Here is a 24432-nt window from a genome sequence, read left to right as displayed (position 1 = left end):
AAGAACGTGTCAATGTCTACCACATATATATCTGAAGATATCCATGCAAGTAGATGGGTGTTAAAAACAAGATGAACAGAGGATGTAAATATTGGACTTTGACATATATCCACTGCCAAGCCTTATCAGATTGCTCGTGAGTGATGGATGAATCAATTATATACCTTTGAAGCAATGTTATGTCCCTGTGCGTGTGGTTTGTTTACGCCACGCTACCTTGTTCTGAACATACGCCGGTGACAGCCAATTTTATGGTTTATGATGTACAATGGAGACAGTCGACCTTATGGAATGTTAGAACTGCAGTGAGTATGAGACAGTCTGTCTCGTCCTCTGCTGGAGATTTGTGTAAAATATTCAGGTGTCTTGAGTTTTTGGGAGCATTGCAATTGCAGACTCCAAAGAATATCTATGCTATGTTGCATGTATGTGATATGCTCTGTTTAAAGTGTTCAGATGGATGTTGGACTGTTTCTTTGGGAACAGTACATAAAGTGAAAATACAAGCCTTATGTTATCTAGATATTTAGAGTAGACAGAAATTATTTAGTCAAGATAACCGATTGAATACAATAATAAGTTGTCATCTCTTTCACATCAGGAAAAGGCAGACAAGATAGTGCTTTGGTGCTGGCTCTTTCAACTGATCCCAGGAACAATCCTCAGGTGCAACTCCATTGGACCTCTCAGGTCATGAGGGGAATCAACTGCTTTCTGACCAGCAATCCCCCCCAATAAGCCCCGCCCCCACACACAGAGGGAAAGCAGCTGGAACCATCAGAGCGATTAAGTGCATGAGTGGCTATGAAAGAGGGCTGTGAAGGATACTTAAAAGAGAAGATCCCGAAGCACATACAGAGAATATAGATAGAGGAGTCAAAGATCCACAACGCCTTTGCACCTCAAGACTCAAACCAGAGGCCTACGTGAACTGCCAGTCTCACACTTCACCTGGGCAAACCTGCAAATGACCAGAGCCCTAGCTTCCCTCAGTTAAGAAAGAACACATATAAGTAATGCTCACTTGTTTATGAAAGTAACATTGCTACGGAGCTTTGCTGAATTCACCTTATGCTAATGTATACAAAAAATTAATTGTATTCACAGTGACTCCTAGTGGGCCATAGTGAAATGATGTTGGGGACTCGCGTGCAGGCGAGAGGCCATTATTCCAGTAACCTAGGACTTCATCCCCCAGGCTCCTCGGTGGCCATTTAATGATGCTTCTCTCGCGCTGCACGGGACGTGCACGGGCGCGTGCCCGGGCCAAGACCTGGCCAAGACGAGCCTGTCTTCGCCAGTCATCGCCCGATAGAGACCAGGCAGGGCACACCCCTTTGGCTGCAGGAAGTAAGTGCCAAGAGGGTTTTTACTTTGGCTTTCTGAGCTTGCTTTTATCCTGCATACCTCTCTTGTTATATGATGGGGAAAAGGAAAGCAGTAGATGCTCCTGTGCCATTGAATGGCACTAACAAAAACAAAAAAATGTGCCAGCAAACTAGTGAGTTCTGTTATCATCCAAGGACCTAATTCCTTTGATGAAATTGACCTATTGTTCGAAGAAGTAGAGGCCATTTTAAAGAGCAACTCCCATCCACCGTCCATTAAGAGGGGTACATCTGGGAGGGGGAAAATCCGGAAATATTCACAAGGAGGAAGAGGATGTTATAATCTCATTCCCTTGCGGAGTCTGTTACAGATGTGGAATCTCATATCCTCAGGGAAAACTCCTTACCTCTATCGTCGGCAATATCTTGTAGTGTCCCGAGTGACTTATTATGTCAGAGGGGTTCTTCCCCCAAGGAAACTAGGGCTTTCCCTCCTCGGCTAAGCCCAGTGGTTAGGGTGGTCCCAAACATATTGTGTACTAATCGGTTTGGGCCATTGGCTGAGGATGGGGGTCTCCCTGTTTGTACTGTACATTCTCCATCCGGAGCTGATATTGATGACAATATCCCGATCAATCCCCCTCCTGATTTTGATGGACTGGAATTATTAGACAATGGAATTGACTTGGCTCTTGTCCTTCGGAAGGTGGATGAAGTTAAGACTTTGGTCTTATCACTAAAGGGACTAATGAAGGAGAAATCCGATGCAGAAGTGTGGTTGTAAATGCCAGTCGATTGATGGGGAGGCAAGGGGGGGTGGGGGCCCTGTTATGTTCAAATTAAGGCCAGAAGATGATACCACCCCCCCATGGGGAAAGCTAGACCTCCCCCTTTAGATAATCCACCTACATTTTGTGCAGAGGGTCATCAGTTAGAGCTTGCAAGTGTAAGGCTGAAGCATGATAGAGCTCCTAATTTCAGGGACTTTTCGGGGAACCATAATTATACCATTGCCCAGCCCGATGTTCCTGAAGATGGGCCAAGGGGGGGGGGAATACCACCCCCCAAGTATTTGGTGGGGCAGTCAGTTCTCTTACTCCTCAGACTACATTTTTAAAATCTCCCACTGATGTTACTCCTCAATATGATGTTAGTAGGTCTGCACCTATTGGTCAGGGCTTAGGTTCAAGAAGTAAAGATAGTACAATCTATATGCTTGATGTGCCTAAGCTGCCGTCAGGTTCTTTTGAGAACCACGAGTCCTTGACTAATAAGGTCATCCATTGGCTACGTGCTTGACGTAACTGCCTTTCAGTCATTCGCACAGACATTTTTAATGTGGATAGATGTAGCCTTCTGGGGCAGAATTCAGACTTTATCTCTGTCCGTTTTGCCGACAGGCTATTGGCGGACCAACTCATGTATTTTGAATTACACACAAGCCATCTCAGGGAAATGAGTGGGGTTGGTATTAGTCTTGCATTAAATGCACCCAGCATTTGTCCACCTGCATCTTGTGAAAGACCAACCTCCATTCAGGAAAGTGATTTATCTACAGTACCTAAAAACTCTTACACATCCTCAGCTATTAAATGACTAAATGCTGTTCAGGAGGTGCCCTTTGGGATATATAATGAGGATATGTATGGGAAGGAGGCTGTTCAGGAGGTGCCCTTTGGGATATATAATGAGGATATGTACGTGAAGGAGGCTGTTCGCCCCATCTATGAAACTGAGTCAGATAATCATGAGTTATCTATAAGGACATGGAATTTAGCTGGTCTTGACAGGAAGTTGGCTGACCCACAGTGGGTCACCTATATCAGTAATCAGGATGTTTGTCCGTGCTAAAGGAGGCCTATTGGTGCTTTTAAATAAGAAGTTGCAATGTTATCATTTGTTATTAAATATTGATTCTGTTGATCTAATGGGGGTACAAGTCACTTTTCATCAGGATCTTAAGATTACCTTTATTAATGTTTATGCTTGGTCTGTCCTTCGAGGTTCTGAGTCCCAGACTTTAGTTTTATTGTCTGAATTTTTGGACACCTTGCACCCCCTACTATTTTAATAATAGCAGGTGAATTGAACTGTACCTCTGAACCTTCTCCCTTGATTAGTGGATCAACAGTTGAAGAAGATGAATTTTGGGGAATTCCACAGTTAACCAACCCTCAGCAATGTATTCGTTCTTGTGTGGCTTCCCAGTTGGCCTCCCTATGTCTAAAGTTTGGACTTGGGGCTTGTAATGGTCGCATGCCTTCTGATTTAAATACTGCGCCTACATTTAAACGAGGCATGTCTACTAGTGTTATTGACTATTTTTTAGTGGATGTCAGGTTGTGGTTTCTACTAGATGATATGAAGGTGGAACCCCGGTGTGAGAGTGACCACAACTCCTTGATTCTTACCTTGCATGGGGGTGTATTTAGGAGATCATTGAACACTCAACATACAGTGGTTCCATCTCCATCCATGAACACGGGTTGGTTGGCCAAAGGTGTAGTTCAACCCCTATTTGATAGGTGGGATTTACAAACTGTTTGTCGATGAATTGGCAGTCTATGAGGAGCATGAAGCCAATAATATCCCTATTCTTAATATTCATGATAATATGTTGAAGAAATTAGAGTTTCTTTTATAAAGAGGCTTGTCCTAGGCCCGCGATGTTAACATGAATAACAATGGATGGTTTAATGAAGTCTGCCGTAGGGCTAAGTCTGCATTAAAAATTGCTATTACGTCTGGTTCCCTGGGGGGGGGGTTCAATCAGCCAGACGTACATATAGGGAGGCCATACTGCAAGCAAAAAGGACATGGGAAGACTCTATTTGGTGGGAACTGCTTGATGCATCTAAATCTAATAATATGTTGTTGTTTTGGGAATTATTGCCTAAAAGACAAAGAGGGGGCAGGAATAATATCAGGAATCATACACAACCCGAGAGTTGGGTGGACTATTTCGCCCAACTCTATGTTACCCCCTCTAACTTGTAATTCCCAAAATTGTGATTCTGTTTCTCTATCGCTGGCCTGCTTAAATACTAGCCTTGACTTATCTGGGGCGGGTATTCATACTCCCGAGGTCTGTATTATTTTTTCCTTAGAAGAAACTACAGCCGCAATTAATTCCTCAAAATCAGGCAAAGCACCTGGTCTGGATAAGATACCAGGAGATCTTTATAAATCAGAGCCAATTATATGGTCCTGGTATATAAATTTAATCTCAAATAAAATTGCTGCAGGTGGTGTAATCCAGAGTACTTGGAAAGGGGCTGAAATTATCCCTATTTATAAAAAGGGTAATGCAAATCTTCCAGCTTATTATAGGCCTATTAGCCTCATTGACAATCTACAGAAAATTTTCGCTAAACAACTTGTGGGGAGGCTAATAAATTGGGTTCAAGATCATCAGGTCCTTTCTTCATTACAGGTGGGCTTCCGCCCAAAAACCAGTACAATAGACCAGGTCTTTAGGTTGATGCTTTTATATTGGAAATATGTAGTCCTTGCCAAGCAATATTTATACGTTCTTTTTGTGGACCTACGGTCTGCTTTTGACCTGGTCCCAAGATAAAAACTGTGGGAAGTATTACATAGATTAGGTACTCCAATCAATATAATTCATCTTCTACAGCGGCTGCATGAAAATACATATGCGCAAGTGCGATGGGGTAATCAAGGTGAGCTGACAGAAAATATTCCTATACAGAGGGGAGTCCACCAGTGATGTGTCCTGGCCCCGATTCTATTCACCTTATCTATCAATGAGGTGGTACAAGTTCTAATTTCCTGTCAGAATGATGCTCCAACTCGGAATGCGCAGAAAATCCCTATCCTACTTTTTGCTGACGATTCTCTTCTCATCTCCAAGACCCCTATGGGTGTTCAGATACTTGTTGAAAGATTTAAATCATTTTGTATGGACTATGGGTTGGAGTTGAATGTCAGTAAAACTAAATGAATGGTGTTTAGTCCTGGATCTTGTAGGAGTTGCACTATTTACTTGGATGGGAATTCCTTAAGCAAGGTCAGCTCAATAGTCTATCTGGGTGTGAGGTTAACAAGCAAATTACACTGGGAGGAACAGATCAGTAAAAGTGCAGGGCTTCTCCAACACAGAGCGGCAGCTATCCTGTGTTTTTATAAAAGTTCAGTATCAAAAGCTGTATCTCCAGCTATTAAAATCTATTTGGCAAAAGCGCAGGGAGCGGCCGCCTATGGTGCTGAGATATGGAGGTTCTTTAACAGTAAAAGATTAACTGTGGGTGAAAATAACTTTGCCAGGGCCCTAACTGGGTGCCTTCGTAGTACACCCTTGATCCCAATGTTTCTGGACCTAGGGTTCAATCGTATAGCTGATCTAATAGCTTTAAGACCTCTACTTTTTTGGATAAGGATTTGGTCTGTTCCCGAACTTGCCATATACAGGGACTTCTTGATCTATTAAAGAGACCGAATGTGGTTACCATTCCATGGTTTAGACACGTGTCCAATTGGTTATGTATTTTGGGTTTGGGAAGCTTTTGGGAGAACCCACAAAATTTGGAAAAATCTCCCCAAATTACCCTAAAAACAGCTTATTGGTCCTACGTAAGGAATGATTCCATCTGTTGTAAACCATACGGTCGGTAGGAACCCTATTTAGATTTAATATCAGATTTACTGGGCCAAGGCTTGTACGCTCGCTTCCGTTTTGGGAGCTTACCGTTGATGTCTTTAACAAGCAGATGGGGATCAACTCCTTTCTCTGATCTATGTCCAGCATGTTGTGGTAGTTCAGAAACTGTTGAACATTTTATGTTTTTTTGTCCTGTCTATTCCACTCTTCAGTCAAAATGGATTCGCAGAACTTGCCGAGAGTTGGGGTAGAATCAATGCTGTACAGCTATAAGGGTTTTAAAAAGTGATACTTCCAACCATCTAATTCTTGCAGTTAGCAAGCTTCTTGTGGCAGCGTGGCATATACGTAGTCGATTTTTAAATAATTCTTCCTGATGGAATATTAGGTATGCAAGTATTTTAGAGCTAAGAAGCTCAAGATTGTATTTATTAGTTTTATGTTTTATACTCTGTAAAGGTTTTAAATTTTGTACTTGAATTGTATTGTGATGCTCTGGTGGTTATTTGACCGAATAAAGCTTGTTCTGGATTGGATTGGAAGTTGTTGATATTTTTATTAAGTTGTTTTTACATAGTGCGTCATACTACAAATTTACCATTTCTGAGCACTGCAAATAATAGAGGACGATACTGTTGAGCATGGGGCTCTTTTAGTCAACTCTTCCAAACACAGAAGTGTGACATGCCAGGAAGAGCTTGCTGGGGCCCAAATTCATGACCTACAGAGAACAGTGCCTGCGACCAGCATTTAGCTCACTAAGCCATTCTGTTGAAAAAAAAAAACACACGCACCTACATTTAACAGGATAAGAGACTCTCAAAAGCCATAAGCACACAGAATGTATTCAGAATATATACATACCCAGACCTAGTTGATTAGAGAATACAACATTTGATGCTTATCCTTAGGTAGAATATAAGAAGCCTCAAAAAGGCCTAACAATAATTGCAATATAAAACAAAGAATCTTAAGGGGTGCACACTTCTCAACACAAGATGCCGTGTTTCATTAACACACCAAAGACAATGTGAATGGTGCAAATGCTGACGTGAGTGGAAGGAAAGTTGCACAAATGATGAAGCAGTAGACATGGTATTTCCGAAAACACTGGACTATATATGTGTGCCTTTAAAAGCCTCGAAATGTGAATGTTTTTGGATGCATAGGCAAAAGAGTGCTGCACGTATCTTCCCACCTTACCACTGGCTGGAAACATTGATTGTTTCAGGCAGCACACAATACAGCCTGTGTTAAAAGTTATGTCGGTTCTGGGCCTAAAGGCTTTCTATGTAGACTTTGGGAAACATTCACCTAAAGATCAAAAAAGTTTGTAAATGAATGGATGAGGTGTGTGCAAATAAAACCCAGAGTGGAGTTGACTACTGAAGAGAAGAGCTGTGGAGTCCTAACTCTTCTCCTGACATAACTCAGTTATCCTTTTCTCCAAAAAAGGCAACAGATTGCTTTTGTGCTTAGGAAATCTATTGGGTGTGAACCCAATAATATGGGGAAACAAACATAAAGCCCAAAAAAGGGTGACATGTCATGCTTCCTCAAATGCTCACACAGCATCACTTGATAAATGAATGAATGAGTGGATTTTTCCCAAGGTGTGTCGTGGGGCTAATGCAAGGCAAAGGACGCAGCAACGAAAACCAAACTTTAAGGCACATTAAAAAAGCCCCCTCACCCAACTGAATAGGAGTACTGCTGAAATACCTCATGCCCTTTGGAGGGAGGAAAAAAGGTGCTCTTACAATGGCATCTGTGGGCGTAACTAGAAACCTTTGTGAAGTTACACAAACACAATTGTTTTTAACAGTGTGATAATGTTGAAATCACCTTAATTCTTCTCCCACAAACCTTAAAGAACCCTGAGAAAAGCAGAAGCTTTGAATAGCTTAACACTTTATTTCTCCTTCTTTCCGATTACTTACATTATTTATCTAATTCTTGTTTCATGCCAGAGAAAAGCTACCCCCGGAGCATGGTCACACCATCAAGATAATATAGGGAGATGGCTTATCTCACCAGCAGCACTTGTCCTCCTCCACCAATACAGAGGTATCTTGCTTCTACCACACAGTACTCTTCTGGTTCCAGATATTACATTGGCTCAGAAGTCTCTTAGACATATAGCACGCTTTATTTGCTGGTAGTGTATAGTTCCAGGAGACCTTTGCTTCATACAACCCACTGGTCTGATTCTTGAAAGTGTCTTGCATGGCGATCATTACGTCACCAAACTTCCTGATGTTGATCTTTATTTTAGTGGGTCTCTATCACAATCCTTCACAGGCTTGCACAAAAAGCAAGTGCACAGAGAGATGCACGTTTTGTTGCACATACATTGATTGACAATTTCTGAGCTCCTCTAATTTGGTGAGAATTAAACACCGCTCTCTAGAAACTTTCCAAACATACAAACTCCTCTGCACAACGGATTGCTTTCCAGGTACACAGCACATTTTTTGCCACTAATATGCCAGCCACAGCAGCGTCTCAGGTCGATTCTGTGAGCAGGGACCACAGCTCATTAGACTTCTAAGAACATCTTCAGATGGTTGTTAGTAGGTACAAGATCTGAGGCCCTTCTCAACTTCTTGTCCAGTGTGGTCTTCAGCATCGGGCTGTGCTGCACCAGAAGCTCACAGATGTCAGCATGCCCTTTCTCTGCAGCCTGCGTTAAAAATGGAATTAGGTCTGAATGTCAACATTGTCTCTCTCATCACCCTTCGCTTATGCAGAATCAACCTATTACCTTCACTTCATGTGCCTTCATCTCAACATCTCACTTTGTTTATGGCTATCCCATTCGCCATCACCTTAGTTGCAGTCACCACTTTCATCTCACCTCCAGCCGAGTAGCATACCATTACCAACTGCCTTGTGTATGTCATCCCTCCGTCATCACACTTTCATTTCACCCCATCACAAATAACTTACATTAGGTCATCCCATCAGCTTACCTCATCTACAGTCATTCCCATCAACAAGACCTTGTGCACAGTCAGCATTAATTGCCTTCATTCACTGTGTATGCTCATTCCCTCTGTGATCATTCCATGTCCCCACTTTATATATAGTCATTTTTTAACAGCTGACTGCCTTGACAACTGCTTGTGTTTGGCTATCTCTTTGCCATTCCTGCAAGTACAGCTATTCTATCACTCTCACCTCCGCACAGTCATGCAATTACTCTTACTTTATGTATAAGCATTTCATTGGCATAATCTTGTTAACAGTCACTGCAATGCCTTCACCAAGTGTAATGACTTCCACTTCTGTCATACTGTTGACTGCAATAGCATCCCCTTCAATCTGGAGGAAGTCATCCCATCCCCTCTCAGTTTTGTGTAATGTCATTCCATCCTCTTAACATTGCATAGAGTAATCCCATCAGCCTTGCCTTGGCTACAATCATCCTGTGTCCCTCGCCTAGTCACAGCAATGCTATCACCCACACCTTGTGCACGGTCATCCCATGACCCACATCTTGTGTACAGCCATCAGATCACCTTTGCGTTGTGTACGGCCATCACATAGCAGCTGGTGTACTGTCACTCAATTGTCATCTTTACCTCAGTAAAGGCCATCCCTCCAGATTCACATTCTGTAGCTGTATGCTATCACCTCCTGTTGTATAAGGCCATGTCATCATCCTCACCTTGTGTAGACAGGTCATTCCATCATCATCCACGGTCTCCAGCTTAGCTCCATAGGACAGCAAGAGCCGGACTACCTCACTGTGCCCACAGTAACTGGCACGATGTAGGGGCGTGGCACCGCCATGAGTCTGTGCATTACAGTGTGCACCACAGGTCAACAGAAGCTCACAGACTGAATGATGCCCCTGGCGGCTGGCGTAATGCTGCAAAAGAAGCAGTGTAAACAACAGATTTGTATGCTCATTCAAACATGTACTTCGTCTACTTATTCTGCACGGATATGTGCATCTTTCAAAAGTCATTCACCCCCTCTCACTAACTAAGCATCATAGTATTGACACAAATGGGTAAACACAGGAAACAGTCAATACATTAAGGCAGGCTACTCTGTTGAAAAGAACTACTAATAAGCCACCTTGATCAGATTATTAGCTTGCTTTCAAATAATTATTTTAGGATTTTCCTATAAAAATACAGTTTCTCATGCTTACTGTTCTGCTAGTCTTTGCCTGTCACAGACCACCACATGAAGGAGTTTGATGATGGCAGACACTTCGCCGAGTATGGGAGTGGACTTTTGCTGTAGGATGACAAGCAAATGGCAAACTATACTTCAATGTCTACTCTACTTGAAAGTCTTCTCCACTTCAGAAATCCAACATCTCAGACACTGCCTGCACATCAGCCAGATCTGGATGTCCAGTGCTTACATGGGGCTCAGCCCAACCAAGATAGAATTCCTGGTATTCGCCAAGAACAAAAACAAGAACCAGTACAAATCTAGATCAATGACATGGACTTTCACTAACCTCACTATCAAGAAACACAAACAAAAAGCAAAGAACAGGCCTGGTATAAACTCTCTTCTAAAGAAAGTGAAACTATTTCAGGCAAAAAGTGATTTCAGAATTGCCATTCAAACTCTCATACTCTTGCATCTGTGTGGTGGTAACACCCTGTTCAATGGCCTTTTAGACTCCACAATACCACTCTTTAAGGTTATTTTACATGCCACAGTATCTCATCCTGGGCATGAAGAAATAGGATTACATCACTTCCATTCTGATAGTACTACACTGCCTCCCCTTCTGGCCTACACCATTTTTAAAACCAGCTGCATCATTTACACAGCCATATCTTGCATACAAGCTGTCCATCTCTGATGGTTCTCGGCACACCTGCAGCCAGCAAATCATCAGACTGCAGACTAAGAATTGTAAAAACAGAAAAAAACAAGGCAGAAGGCCTTTTTCATCGATCTATCCATGATTTGGAATAACATCCCCATGTCCATCAGGACTGCCCCAATGCTACTCCAATTTAGGAAAGAGTTGAAGATTAATATCTTTAAAGAACACAACATAACAACACATTAACAGTCCACAACCCAGCTACGTTTCCCACCACTTGTTAACTTTATCCTTTTCTTTGACCTTGTACAGCACTCTGCTGCCTTTTCGCAAAGTTCACGTTACAGAAATATCATATATATACATACATACATACATACATACATGGAAGGAATGTTTCACCTAAACTCAGTCACAGATGATAGCTTGGGGCCATAGTCAAGATCAGTTTTTCACCAACCAGTAGGGTGTTGCCTGCAGTAGTTCTGTCTGCAGTGTTCCTATTGGAAGAGGAGCAAGGCTGATTTGCACATTGCTACTCTGTCTAGAATACCACAAGTGAAGAATGACGGCCTGGAATTTGATCGAGACTGGCAAGCATTCTTTCGATCACTGTTGCTCGTTATAAGCATGTAGCATGGGCAAAGTGCCAAGACACTCAGGGGGTCATTTCTACATTGGCGGGAACCGCCGAATGACCGCACTGCGGTCAAAAGACTGCGGCGGCCATTCTGGCTTTCCCGCTGGGCCGCCGGGCGACTGCCAGAAGGCCGCCCGCCGGCCCAGCGGGAAACCCCCTTCTACGAGGATGCCGGCTCCGAATGGAGCCGGCGGAGTCGAAGGGGTGCGACGGGTGCAGTGGCACCCGTCGCGATTTTCAGTGTCTGCTTTGCAGACACTGAAAATCTTAGTGGGGCCCTGTTAGGGGGCCCCACGACACCTGTTACCGCCATCCAGTTCCTGGCGGTGAAAACCGCCAGGAACAGGATGGCAGTAAGGGGGTCGGAATCCCCATGGCGGAGGATTCCCTGGGCCAGGGGTAAACCGGCGGGAAACCGGCGGTTGCCCTTTTCTGACCGCGGCTTTACCGCCGCGGTCAGTATGGCCAAGGAAGCACCGCCAGCCTGTTGGCGGTGCTTCCGTCATTTTAGCCCTGGCGGTCGCCGACCGCCAGGGTTAGAATGACCCCCTCAGTCCCGTCAGAGGGATTACCGAGGCCTCCTGTTACTTTTTGTTAGCTGCCACAGGACTGCCTGCAGGAACCAGTCTTCACTTTTTTTTCTGAAAAGTCAGGTCTAATAGCTCTGAGGACTAATGCTTCCAGTGCAAAGACCAGTGTTTGATCTATTGGATAAAAGTTTGGATCCTCAGTAGATCCAGTCAGGTTTTCATCCTATTGAGGATGTTGAAAAGAGTACTGCAGAGTAACAATAAGTATCTGTTTTTAGTGGCAAGTTACCAAAAGGGGTGAATTTTCACTACACAAATGTAAGTTTTGTTATGCCTGAGGGTATAGCTTAAATCAGATCAAAGTTCTTTTAAAGTGTGGTCCCGCATATAAAGGGTCTTTCCACTCCATTTCTTGCTTTGTAATCTATTTGGACTGACCAGGAAGACTCTGGAGTGGTCTAAAGTTTAGGGCAGGGCAGAGGCATCACCTGTGGCCATATTGAAGATTTTTTGGGCCATTACCCAAGACAAATTGCTGATATAGACATTGAAATATATCACAAAAAAAACTATTTTGAAATGTCGGTCTTCACTCACTGTGTATGTCTCTATCACACTCTAACTAGGAAGTATCATTCATCCAGCCCTTAAGGTTTTGTAAAATATAGCAGGGGAGAAACATAATGCAGTGCAACACAAAATATGAAACTGCTGCTCACTTTTCAGAAAAACATAAGTGTACACACCTACCAAGCTACTCATTTACGGACATCATAGAACACATGCACGGGCAAAGCCAATAGGTCTTGGCTCCACAAGGTCGAGCTACTGTCTTTACCAATACATTTTGCCACTCTGCATGTGAACGCATGCATCAAGACAGCAGTATGCAATCACACTATTAAGGCCAACGGTCTGCCAGCCGCTAAGTATAGACAGTTGCCCTGGAGCTACACATTTAACTCACACAAGTCTCTTTGGGGCACATAATCAAATTTATACACCCTTTGAATAAAGAAAGCCGGTCAAATAGAAGTCTGTTTTTATTGTTAACTTCCTTGGAAAACTTTTCATTTTCAGTTCTAATGTTCAAGCTTCGTTCGTAGTGACACTACTAAGGCCAGCATATGCGTCACTGTCATTATAGTGCTTCTTCAGTGCCATAAAAAATACCGCCGTCAAATGTTTTAAATCTCACTGAAAATGAAACAAAATACAGACATTAATTAGCTCCTATCGTTCCCTAAATAAACAAAACGTAATTGAAAAAAAAGAGAAAACTAAGTCAATCTAGCTTATATTAAATGTATTAAGTGTCACCGGAAATGTTTGAGAAATGTAAGGATATAACTATCGGTTAACTGCATTATTTGGTAATGGTGGACAGAATATAAAATTTCATTTGGCCTTCAAGTATACTATGCAGTTAATGTCAACATTCCCCTAAAGTGCTATAAGGTACAGCGTCCCACCTTAATCCATGTTAGTATCAAAGGCACCCTTATCTAAAATGGCATCAAACAGTACTAACAAAAAATAACCAACAGTGATAAAAATCTGGAGAAGACCATTAATAATCATTTATTTATAGTGACATTATCTAATTTAGTCCTTAGTTGATTATTAACTTTCTTCTACATTATTGTATTTTCGAGGAAAACTACTTTTTTTAATTTCAAAAACTTTGGGACCACAGAATTAAAGGTCTAACGCTCTTAGCAGGCAGGAATTATCGTCTTTGCACTTTTTATTTTCTAACAACCATAGGGGTAAGACGCTGTAATAACCATGCGGCTGGCGCTCTCTTAGTGTGGCTGGTATAAATATGGAGGTCAGTTTAGATATGGGTTACCCTTGGACTTGCGCAGAATACTAAATATGAAATGTGAGAGGTATGTTGACATTAACTGCACAATGCATTCATTTAAATCGCTTACTTCAGAAATAATTAGTGATTGGCAGTGTTAGTATGAATGATTGCCGATTTCGTTTTCCTAATTATGGTTTAATTTGTTTTACTATGCCTATATATGGCACAATGAGCAGTAAGTAATGTATTTTGTTCAATTTTTAACGACATTTTATTGAATTGCTTAATTTTGTTCCTGAAGAAGCAATATAATGATTGCAAAACATGTTTCTACCCAGTGTTCATATTTATAAAGTTTGAAAACGAAATGAAATTGAGAAAATAAGTTAAAAATTAGAACGAGCTGGGATGGAGATTGTTGCTCTTAGAATTGACAGGGGATGCTGAAAAAGCAGGTGAAAGAGCAAGGAAACATCTGAATTCACACCGAGTACTCAACAGCAAATAAAACAAGCATTGGCAAAGCCAACAAGTCTCTCCTATACAAGAGATTTTGGCCTTTCAGCCATGTAGTTTAGCATAATAAAAAGGTAGAAAATAAAGTGCCATGACACGGCCAGAAAAATATTTTTTTCTTGTGATATGGTGCTGGGAGGTTCTCTAATTGCGACTGCGGGGAAGCGAATATAAAAAAAGACGGGGGAAGCGGGTGGGTGTATGTACAATCACGGACACCAAGGAGTGGTTTGGGGGGGAGGGTGCAGCAACACTGAGAAGTGGTTGGTGGGAGGGGAAGGAAGCACCACAAGCAAACAGTAAAAACAAAGACAGGGTGGTACCATGCCATACAGTCCAGTGTATCCTCCATGGACCCTGCCTTTGCATGAATGGGACAACTCCACACTGGCAGCGTGGCCTGCTGAAGCTGGTAACACGGAGCCTTTGCATCCAGCGATTGGGTCCCTGCCAGTCTGCTCTAAAGCGATTGTTTTTTGCAGGATATGAGCCAGGGGTCGGAAGGCAGCCCGCATGCACAACCTTGTAATCCCAGTAAGCTGTGAGGAATGGCAGCCTCAAAAGGGGGCTGGGGGGGCAGCAACATGGAGAAGTAGTGGGTGGGCAGAGAAAGGAGCAACACAGGCAAAAGGATAATATATTTTGTTTTTAAAAGTACCTCAATCCCAGCATGAGCAGCAGAGACACGATGGGGGGGCATTAACACAGAGAAGTCGTGGGTGGAAGGGGAAAGAAGCAACATGGCCAAACAAGGTTTTTAGGGTTAAGCCTGTGCTAGCATGCGCTTGCGCATGCGTATTGCTTGTGAGATGCTGTAGTAGTTAGAAAAGGGCTCGGAGCCCCGTCCAAGTCACATCAGTGTCTTTCATTGGTTTGTGGGCTTGCCTTTTAAAATCTGCTTGCTTTCATTAGTGGAAGGCATGCATACGTCATGCCTTTTCCGGTGGTTAGCCCTCCTCGAGCACAGCGACCAAGTACTGAAAGCATACGCGGCTCGCTGTCTTCCACCCGGTTTGTGGACTACTTTTTCTCTTTTTTCGCAGCGCGATCTCGCTTGGCAGAAGTCGATCCTGTTACATAATTAATTGCACTTTTGCCGGTTACATAGATAACTGCACTTTTGCCGATAGGTGTCACAACGAGTGAACTGTAGCAGCGCGATCGTGCTCTTTTATTCCATTTAATGAGGCAAGAAAAGTCCTGTTGGGAGTTTGCAACTGCTAATAGCTCTAACTCAGAGAAATACGAGACCCGTTGCATTACAAATGCTTGTTTTAAAAAATACCTGAATCACAGCGCAAGCTGCGGAGAGGCATTAATTAAGAATAATTATTTTGTGCTTGGTCCACGCGGCAGAGAAGAAACCACATGATTGGCCTGTACTGTCCAAATAGGAGGCAGCAAAGAAGAGTGACGAATGGTAAGCAATGGAGGGCTCCAAGCCTCATTCAGTAAACAACAGTTTCTTGCAAGGGAGAGAGCATGACTCAGGCAGGCTCAACACTAAAAAAAAAGAGCCCCTCAAGTTTGCTCTGGAAGGATCGAACCAATTTATTCAGAAAATTAGGAGACCGAAATGCTACTAGGCAGGACAAACACAAGAACAGGGATGAAAGTAATCAAATCAAGAGGAGACAACTGAAACAGACAACGAAGCCACCCAACCATGAGCAAAGGGCTGGCACTAAGCCTTCTCAAAGGAAAGACTACGTTTTGAAAAGAATAAGTCCTGCAAACAATATCTTAAAGCTGCCTGTAGCCGAGACTAGAAACCGGGAGGAAACTGAAAACCTTCTCTATAATAAAAATTTGAAAGCAAATTCATTTTCATGTTTTGTCAGCTATCGGTTGAGGAATACAAATGTACTCAAATAATAAATACATAATAATGGTCTGTCCAGTAGATGGCGCTACAGAGTTTGAAGTCAGCATACTGCATCGGAGATTTCGTTTAATGAAGAAAGCAGATGAAGTGCCAGCTTTCTAGCAGGGTTCAATCTTGGGTTAACACTTCATGTTCTATAAACATGTTTAACATTTTGGATTTTCGACAATTTTACTTACACGTCGTAGAGCTGATGATTTTTCACATTGTTTCATGATGAATATTTTCAGCATTTTCCACTCTGAAGTAAGAAATAAATGTTGCTAATCTGAACACTGCGTTTTTAAACAATTGTGAGAGCTTTTTGACACTAGAAAAGGGTACACGGGTCGAACGATTGCCCGTTTTTTTGTATGAATTTTTGCTAACCACAAAACACGTCCCTCTATGCTCGTTGTGACGGACAGTGCCTAGGTTTAATTAAAGGAAATTTAGTACACGGTGACGGGCCCTTAAATTACATTATTTGGTCAATCAGGAGCGAAAGATGCGATATAAAGTAAGGATTATTTACGTACGAGAACCGTTGGCAGTACCCCCTTCTCCGAGGAAGCGGCATCGGCAACCACTTGGCGTCAAAAAGGGACTGTGGAGAAGAGCTGGCCTTTCCCTGAATGGTAAGACTTTCAATGAAACCACCGGAGGAGGCATCTGAACCGCAAGTCGTACCACTTTCCATTATATTCAGCACTTCAGCACATATTAGGGTGACCATATGTGAACCACGAAAAACTGGGGACAGGCACAGACACAGAACATTATATATATATATATGTGCCAGGCCTTCCTTGCCACACGGGCCCTGCAGCCACGCACCCCACCAGCAGCAGCCGCTGCAAATCACCTTTAACAAACGAAAAGATAATAAACCATGTTTAATAACTTTTCATTTGTTAAAGGGGTGGGGCATTGGGGATGACGAGATGAGGGGAGTGCACTGTGTTCTCCGCTCTCTTTGGCAGGCCAAACACACATGCGCAGTAGGCTCCCTCTAGCCTGACAACACAATTGCAGGGCTAGAGAGAGCCTGCCAGGCTCCCAGTCTGCCTGGGAGCGCCCTAGCTGGGCGCTCCCAGCCACTCCTAATGCCTCTTTGGCTCTGAGCAGCGCCAGGATTCGCCGCAGGGCAGGCTGGGAGCCTGTGCCTGCAGCCTGAAGCAACCGGAGAGGAGCGACGCAGAAGCAGAGTAGGTAAGTGATTTAAAAAAAAAAAATGTTTTATTACTTTACCCCCCACGCCACGCACCCCTCGCCCCAACAAAGCCCCATGAGCTGCTCCTGCATTCAGCCGTGATTCACACCACATTAAATTCTGCTGTGCTGCTTGAATGAGGCGAGGCAGCACAGCAAGAGAGTTTAAACGAGTGGACTTCTGTCTCGGGTTCCTCAGAGGGTCGGATGAAATGTAAGCCTGCACAACACTATGATTAATGTGCAGGTTTATCCGACTCTCCCTTAAAAAAAGGGACATTTTTTGATTTTAGGAGAAAGTGTCGGGACGCCAGGACAGTCCTTAAAAAAAAAAATGGGACTGTCTGGGCAAATCCGGGACGTCTGGTCACCCTAGCACATATCTGTCTTCGGTAATCTTGAGACAGCCTGCCCCAAGGTAAGAGCAACCCATCTCCTGGCCCAAGAGTACAATAGAAGAAGCACGTTGCTGTTTTGGGTTGTTCACTAACAGAGGTGGAGGGTTTTTCCCGTCACCATCAATGTGGCTGTTTTGCAGTGCATGGCCAGTTCTGTTGTCACAGCTGATGTCGTGCGCTCAGCAAATAAAGGAGGTGAACCCCTGGCAGATGAAAATGCATTTCTATAGATTAACGGAAGTAAATGAACATATTTGAGCTACAGACTTTCTGCCTCTGCCTTCCTTCTTCACATCGCATCACCTGCAAGACAGCAAAAGTGATGGCAGAAAACCCAAGGCTCTGTTCTGCACATCATGTTTTAAACTCACCAGATGAAGCCACGAAGATCTGTAACAGAGGGAATCCATGCATACATCTTTGGGCAGACAGATCTGACTGTTCAACTAAGTTCTTGTAGTCAAGTTGAAGAAAATGAAGAACTTCATCAAGAATATCTCTTATGTCTAAGGGTGTCCGCCTGGCCTTTTGCAAATATGCACACAGACAACCACAAAAATCTGCATTTGACTGTTAGACCCGCTGTAGGAAAGTGCCACTGTTAGCATGGTTACCCCCCCACTTTGTGCCTAGTGTTGATGCCAACTTGGATTGAAAGTGTGCTGGAATCCTGCTATCCCAGCACCAGTGTTCTTTCCCAAAGACTGTACTTTTGTTTCCACATTTGGCACAACCCTGGCACACAGTTAAGACCATGGTACCAAGGGCCCTGTGACTGGGGAAAGTTTCTAAGGGCTGCAGCATGTATTATGCCACTCAGGGGACCCCTCACCAAGCCCATGTACACTGCCTGGCAGTTTGTGTGTGATGGTGGGGAGAAAAAGACAAAGTCGACATGACACCTCTCTCAGGGTGCCATGCCCACAAACCACTGCCTGTGGCATAGTTAAGTCACCCCTCTAGCTGGACTTACAACCATAAGGCAGGGTGCACCATACCACATGTGAAGGCATAGCTGCATGAGCAATATGCCCCTACAGTGTCTAAGTCCATTCTTAGACATTGAAAGTGCAGTGTAGCCGTATAGAGTATATGGTCTGGGAGTTTGTCATTACGAACTTCACAGCTCCATAATGGCTTCACTGAATACTGGCAAGTTTGGTATCACACTTCTCAGCCCAATAATCTTACACTGATGCCAGTTTGGGATCTATTGCAAAATGCACACAGGGGACATCTTAGAAATGTCCCTTGTATGTTAGCCAGACTGCTAGTGTAGGACTGACCGGTCTGTGCCAGCCTGCCACTTTCAGACAAGTTTCTGACCACATGAGGTGAGTGCCTTTGTGCACTCTGTGGTCAGACACAAAGCCTGTCCTGGGTGGAGGTGCTTCACACCTCCCCCCTACAGGAATAGTAACACCTGGCGGTGAGCCTCAAAGGCTCAAGCCTTGGATTACAGTGGCCCAGGGCACTCCAGCTAGTGGAGCTGCCCGCCTGCCCCCCCTGACAAAGCCCCACTATTGGCGGCAAGTCCGGCAGGAAAATTAGGGAAAACGGGGAGGAGTGATCACCCCAGCCACGACCACCCCTAAAGTGTCCAGAGCTAGGTGACCCCCTCCCTGCAGAATCCTCCAACTTGGTTTGGAGGGCAGAATGTAGGAAGCTGGCTCTGTATATAATATATAAAAATGAGATATAGTGTGCACAGAGTCCAGGGGTTCCCCAGAGGCTTAACAGAGGCTAAATTAGATAATGCTAATGCTCTCTGTTAAACCTCTGGGGAACCCCTGGACTCTGTGCATACTATATCTCATTTTTATATAGTATATACAGAGCCAGCTTCCTACACTGGTGGCAGCGGTCAGATTTTTTATTGGGACAGGTCATTATTTCCAGTTTGGTGTCCATGCTGCTTACAGTTGTGACATCAGGCCTTCTTGGGATCAAAGTTTTTACCCTTGTACCCATTTGTGGACTGTGAAGAGGCTCAGGCCTACCCTCCTGATCAGGTTTTTAGGGCCCTTGAGAAGACTCTTGTTTTTGTCCTTCAGTGTCTCACCACCCTTCCACTGGGGAGGCTTTGTGACCCCTTTTCTTTAGTCACTCCCTGTAGAAGTCTTGATCACCCTAGTCTTGACCCAATGGCCTGCCTTCTTTCCCAATTCTTGGTGAGAAATTGGACCTAGGTCTACCAGATGTTGATGCAACTTGTCATTGAAGCAGTTACTTAACAGGTTTTCCATCATACAGAGCCAGCTTCCACATTTGGTGGCAGTGGTGGGATTGTCTCAAAATATGAGGAGGGTGATGCTCATTAAGAGTGCCCTCGTAATTCCGATGGGATCGGTAACAGCAGTTACTGACCACATTGAAATTATGAGATTTGTGGAAACATCACAGCTCTCAACTTTCACCAAGATTTTGGCTGCTAAAATCTCTGGGTGAAAGTTCGGCCCATGATTCCCTCGGTAATCACTAATTCATTAGAGGACTCTCGGGGTAAAAATCGTAATAGGCTGGATTATCCATCCCTGTAGGTACTGGTACCACTGGTATTGAGAACTCTGGGGGGGGGGGGGGAGGGGAAAGAGTGTAGACAATGCAGCCCATTTATTTCAGACAACTTATAATGAGGGCCTGAGAAGGACTGACTGGCTCTCTGCCTTCATGGATGTCAAATGGGTACCACCTGATGAAAGAATCAAACCTCAAAAGGAAAGCTGGACAGAAGAAAACTAAGGCGGTGATTCCAACCCTGGCGATCGGTGATAAAGCGGCGGCCAACCCGCCAACAGGCAGGCGGTCCAAAAAATGGAATTCTGACCCTGGCGGGAACCGCCAACACAGCCCGCCACTTTAACACTCCGACCGCCACGGCGGGACAGACAAACAGCGCGGCGGTCACCGCCAACAGGCAGGCGGCAGACAATGTACCGCCCACAGTATCACAACTCACCAATCCGCCACCCTTTCCGGGGCGGGAGCCCCGCCGATAAAAACACGGCGGAAACAGACTACGAACGGGAAAACTCTCACCTCTATACACTCCACGAGGACGGAGGACAGCATGGAACCCGAATTAAACATCCTACCAGCTCTTGTCTACCTGCTCATCTACCACGAGTACGAACTCCGGCGCAGAAGACAACGGTGAGTACTGCATCTACGACACAGGGGAGGGGGGAGGACGAAAGGTTACGGGCACACACATACGCCCCCCCCCCCAACTATCAACATACCAATGCAGAGCAACAACTGAGTGACGCCCACCAAACCCCCCTGAAAAATGCAAAGACAAAATAAAAATGTCAATTTAAATTTATGTATAAATTAGGTTCATTGAAGTCATGGAAAATTATCGTTATGAAATATCAAAGCAAAAATCATGAACAGTGCAAAAGCTATGTACATAGTCAATAAGTCCTGCTCAGTGTGTCAAATATCCACAGTCCGTGAGCCAATGTCTACCAAACACATGGGCAAAGCCCACATAGGAGACCTGAGTCCGTTGGAGAGAACACTGCTGGGGCATCAGATGACAAAACTACAGGCACCTCAGGGGGTAGGGAAGGGGGGGCACCTCAGCCACAGGAGTCCACGACGCCAGAACCACGAAGGGGCCACCATGCCCACTGTGCCATCCTGGGGAGTGCAAAGCCACAGTCCATCAGGTGGATTACAGATTCCACTGGTCATGGAGGAGGCAGGGTGCCCAGAGTGCAGCGTGAACACTAGCTCGACACAGAACCGGCACTGTCAATGGGCCAGCGGAGCTTGACAGGAAGGGCCCAGCGGAGCGGTGCTTGACAGGAAGGGCCCAGCGGAGCGGTGCTTGAGACGGCGGGGCCCAGCGGAGCGGTGCTTGACAGGAAGGGCCCAGCGGAGCGGTGCTTGACAGGAAGGGCCCAGCGGAGCGGTGCTTGAGACGGCTGGGCCCAGCGGAGCGGTGCTTGACAGGAAGGGCCCAGCGGAGCGGTGCTTGAGACGGCGGGGCCCAGCGGAGCGGTGCTTGACAGGAAGGGCCCAGCGGAGTGGTGCTTGAGACGGCGGGGCCCAGCGGAGCGGTGCTTGACAGGAAGGGCCCAGCGGAACGGTGCTTGACAGGAAGGGCCCAGCGGAGCGGTGCTTGAGACGGCGGGGCCCAGCGGAGCGGTGCTTGACAGGAAGGGCCCAGCGGAGCGGTGCTTGAGACGGCGGGGCCCAGCGGAGCGGTGCTTGACCGGAAGGGCCCAGCGGAGCGGTGCTTGACAGGAAGGGCCCAGCGGAGCGGTGCTTGAGACGGCGGGGCCCAGCGGAGCAGTGCTTGACAGGAAGGGCCCAGCGGAGCGGTGCTTGACAGGAAGGGCCCAGCGGAGCGGTGCTTGACAGGAAGGGCCCAGCGGAGCGGTGCTTGAGACGGCGGGGCCCATCAGAGCGGTGCTTGACAGGAAGGGCCCAGCGGAGCAGTGCTTGAGACGGCGGGGCCCAGCGGAGCGGTGCTTGACAGGAAGGGCCCAGCGGAGCGGTGCTTGAGACGGCGGGGCCCAGCGGAGCGGTGCTTGACAGGAAGGGCCCAGCGGAGCGGTGCTTGACAGGAAGGGCCCAGCGGAGCGGTGCTTGAGACGGCAGGGCCCAGCGGAGCGGTGCTTGACAGGAAGGGCCCAGCGGAGCGGTGCTTGACTGGAGGGGCCCTGTTCAGCGGTGCCTGTCTTCACGGCGGGGCCCTGTTCAGAGGTGCCTGTCTTCACGGCGGGGCCCTGTTCAGAGGTGCCTGTCTTCACGGCGGGGCCCTGTTCAGCGGTGCCGTTCTTCTCGGCGGGGCCCTGTTCAGCGGTGCCGTTCTTCTCGGCGGGGCCCTGTTCAGCGGTGCCGTTCTTCTCGGCGGGGCCCTGTTCAGCGGTGCCTGTCTTCACGGCGGGGCCCTGTTCAGCGGTGCCTGTCTTCACGGCGGGGCCCTGTTCAGCGGTGCCTGTCTTCACGGCGGGGCCCTGTTCAGCGGTGCTTGTCTTCACGGCGGGGCCCTGTTCAGCGGTGCCTTTCTTCACGGCGGGGCCCTGTTCAGCGGTGCCGTTCTTCTCGGCGGGGCCCTGTTCAGCGGTGCCTGTCCTCACGGCGGGGCCCTGTTCAGCGGTGCCTGTCCTCACGGTGGAGCCCTGTTCAGCGGTGCCTTTCTTGTCTATCAAGGGAGCCAGACCTGTCCAGGACTCCCTGCTTAGTCGCCCTCCGACCGTGCAGTTGCTGGACCCTCCTGTGACGGAGTCCTGGGCCCGTGGGTGTCCTCCGTCACACCCGGGATGGGGCTTGTGGGGCCCTCCTGGTCCGCGCCCCTGCTGGCTGACTTCTCCGCCCTGCTGCCCTTGCCCTCCTTCGATGAGGCTCTCTGGCCCTTGCCTGCCCTTGATGCTGTGGCAGGTGACGGGCCACGACTTTGCTCCTTGGGGGCAGCCGTGTCAGCCTTCTCACGGCAGGCCTTGGTTTTACGGGTTCTCTTTCCAGGGGGGGGGGCTGGCTGTCCCCTTGCTGCTGGCCGATGTATCTGTGCTGGGAAAGGGTGGACTCCAAAACCCGTGCACAATGGTCAGACTTGATGCAGGGCTGGTGGTGGCTGAGGTGCTCTTCGGACTCTTACCAGATGGAGGGGGTGGGTCAGGTGGTGCAAAGAGGTCAAGTTTGGAGAGGAAAAGTTTTTTAGGAGCAATGGGAAGGGTAGGTGCAGTGGGTATGGGAGTGGAGGGAGAGGATGTGGTTGTAGGAGAGTCAGGTGTGCTGTCTATGGGTGCAGGTGCTTGTGACGTAGGCTGTCGTGTGGTGGTTGGATGTTGTGTGGGTGGCTGCCTGCGTTTGTGTGTTTTGGAAGAGGGGGTGACAGACACAGTGGGAAAGGACACAGGGGACGTGTAAATGGCAGTGGGGGTGGTGACTGCACGGACTGTACTGGAGGGTGTGGTGGTGATGGAAGTACTGGCTGATGGTGGTATGCATGCAGGTGTGAGTGGAGACGTCACAGGGAGGGAGGAGGGAGACGAGGAGGAGGGGGACACAGAGGTGGTAGTGACTGTTGCCATGGCTGCATCTGGATGTTGCTTGGGTGAATGCTTGTGGGATCTGTGGTGCTTATGTCTGGATGAGCTGCCCTTGGGTGTTGAGGTGTGTGCAGGCTGGTCTGATGGTGTGGATGGGATAGGCTGAGGAACAGGAGACTGGGAGACGGTGGAGGCAGTTAGAAGAGGGAGGCTGGAAACAGGGACAATGGCTGCCGTCAGTGCTGAGGCCAGAGCATTGAACGATCGTTGATGGGCAGCCTGACCCGAATGAATGCCCTCCAGGTATGCATTGCTCCGATGCACCTCCCTCTCTACCCCCTGGATGGCATTCAAAAGGGTAGACTGCCCAACAATGATGGTCTGTAGGAGGTCAATGACCTCCTCACTGAGGGCAGCAGCGGTAACTGGGGCAGGGCCTGAGGTGCCTGGGGCGAAGGAGATGCCCGCCTTCTTGGGCGAGCGGGCACGGAGCGAAGGCTGAGGGGCTGCTGGGAGGGCGGAGCTGGTGCGCTGGGTGGCGGCTGTACCTGTTGAGGCGGGGGGCACGGATGTTGCCGCCACCGCTAGGGAGCTCCCTTCCGAGGACGTGTCAGTGTCGCTGGTGTCACCACGGGTCCCCGTTGTGGAGCTCCCCTCGCCCTCCGTATCACTGGTGACCTCGGTGTCTGTAGCATGGCCCACCGGGG

At 46.7% G+C, this 24432-nt stretch overlaps 1 protein-coding gene across 2 annotated transcripts in view; it reads right to left on the bottom strand.

The window, feature by feature from the left end:
- Positions 1-7843: 7843 nt before the first annotated feature.
- The window catches only part of ANKRD39 (ankyrin repeat domain 39), a 90903-nt gene continuing 74314 nt past the window's right edge, over positions 7844-24432 (bottom strand). For both annotated transcript variants that reach the window (XM_069214397.1, XM_069214398.1), the window contains exons 4-5: positions 9620-9823; positions 7844-8632 (exon numbers count right to left, since the gene is read on the bottom strand). In XM_069214397.1, coding sequence (XP_069070498.1) covers positions 8489-8632; positions 9620-9823 — 348 coding nt within the window. In that variant the 3' untranslated portion in view covers positions 7844-8488. The remainder of the gene's footprint in view (positions 8633-9619; positions 9824-24432) is intronic.

The sequence above is a fragment of the Pleurodeles waltl genome, chromosome 11, assembly GCF_031143425.1.
Source record: "Pleurodeles waltl isolate 20211129_DDA chromosome 11, aPleWal1.hap1.20221129, whole genome shotgun sequence".
In the NCBI taxonomy this organism is placed as follows: Eukaryota; Metazoa; Chordata; class Amphibia; order Caudata; family Salamandridae; genus Pleurodeles; species Pleurodeles waltl.
The sequence above is the reverse complement of the archived record's forward strand: the minus strand, read 5'-3'. Positions and strand labels throughout refer to the sequence as shown.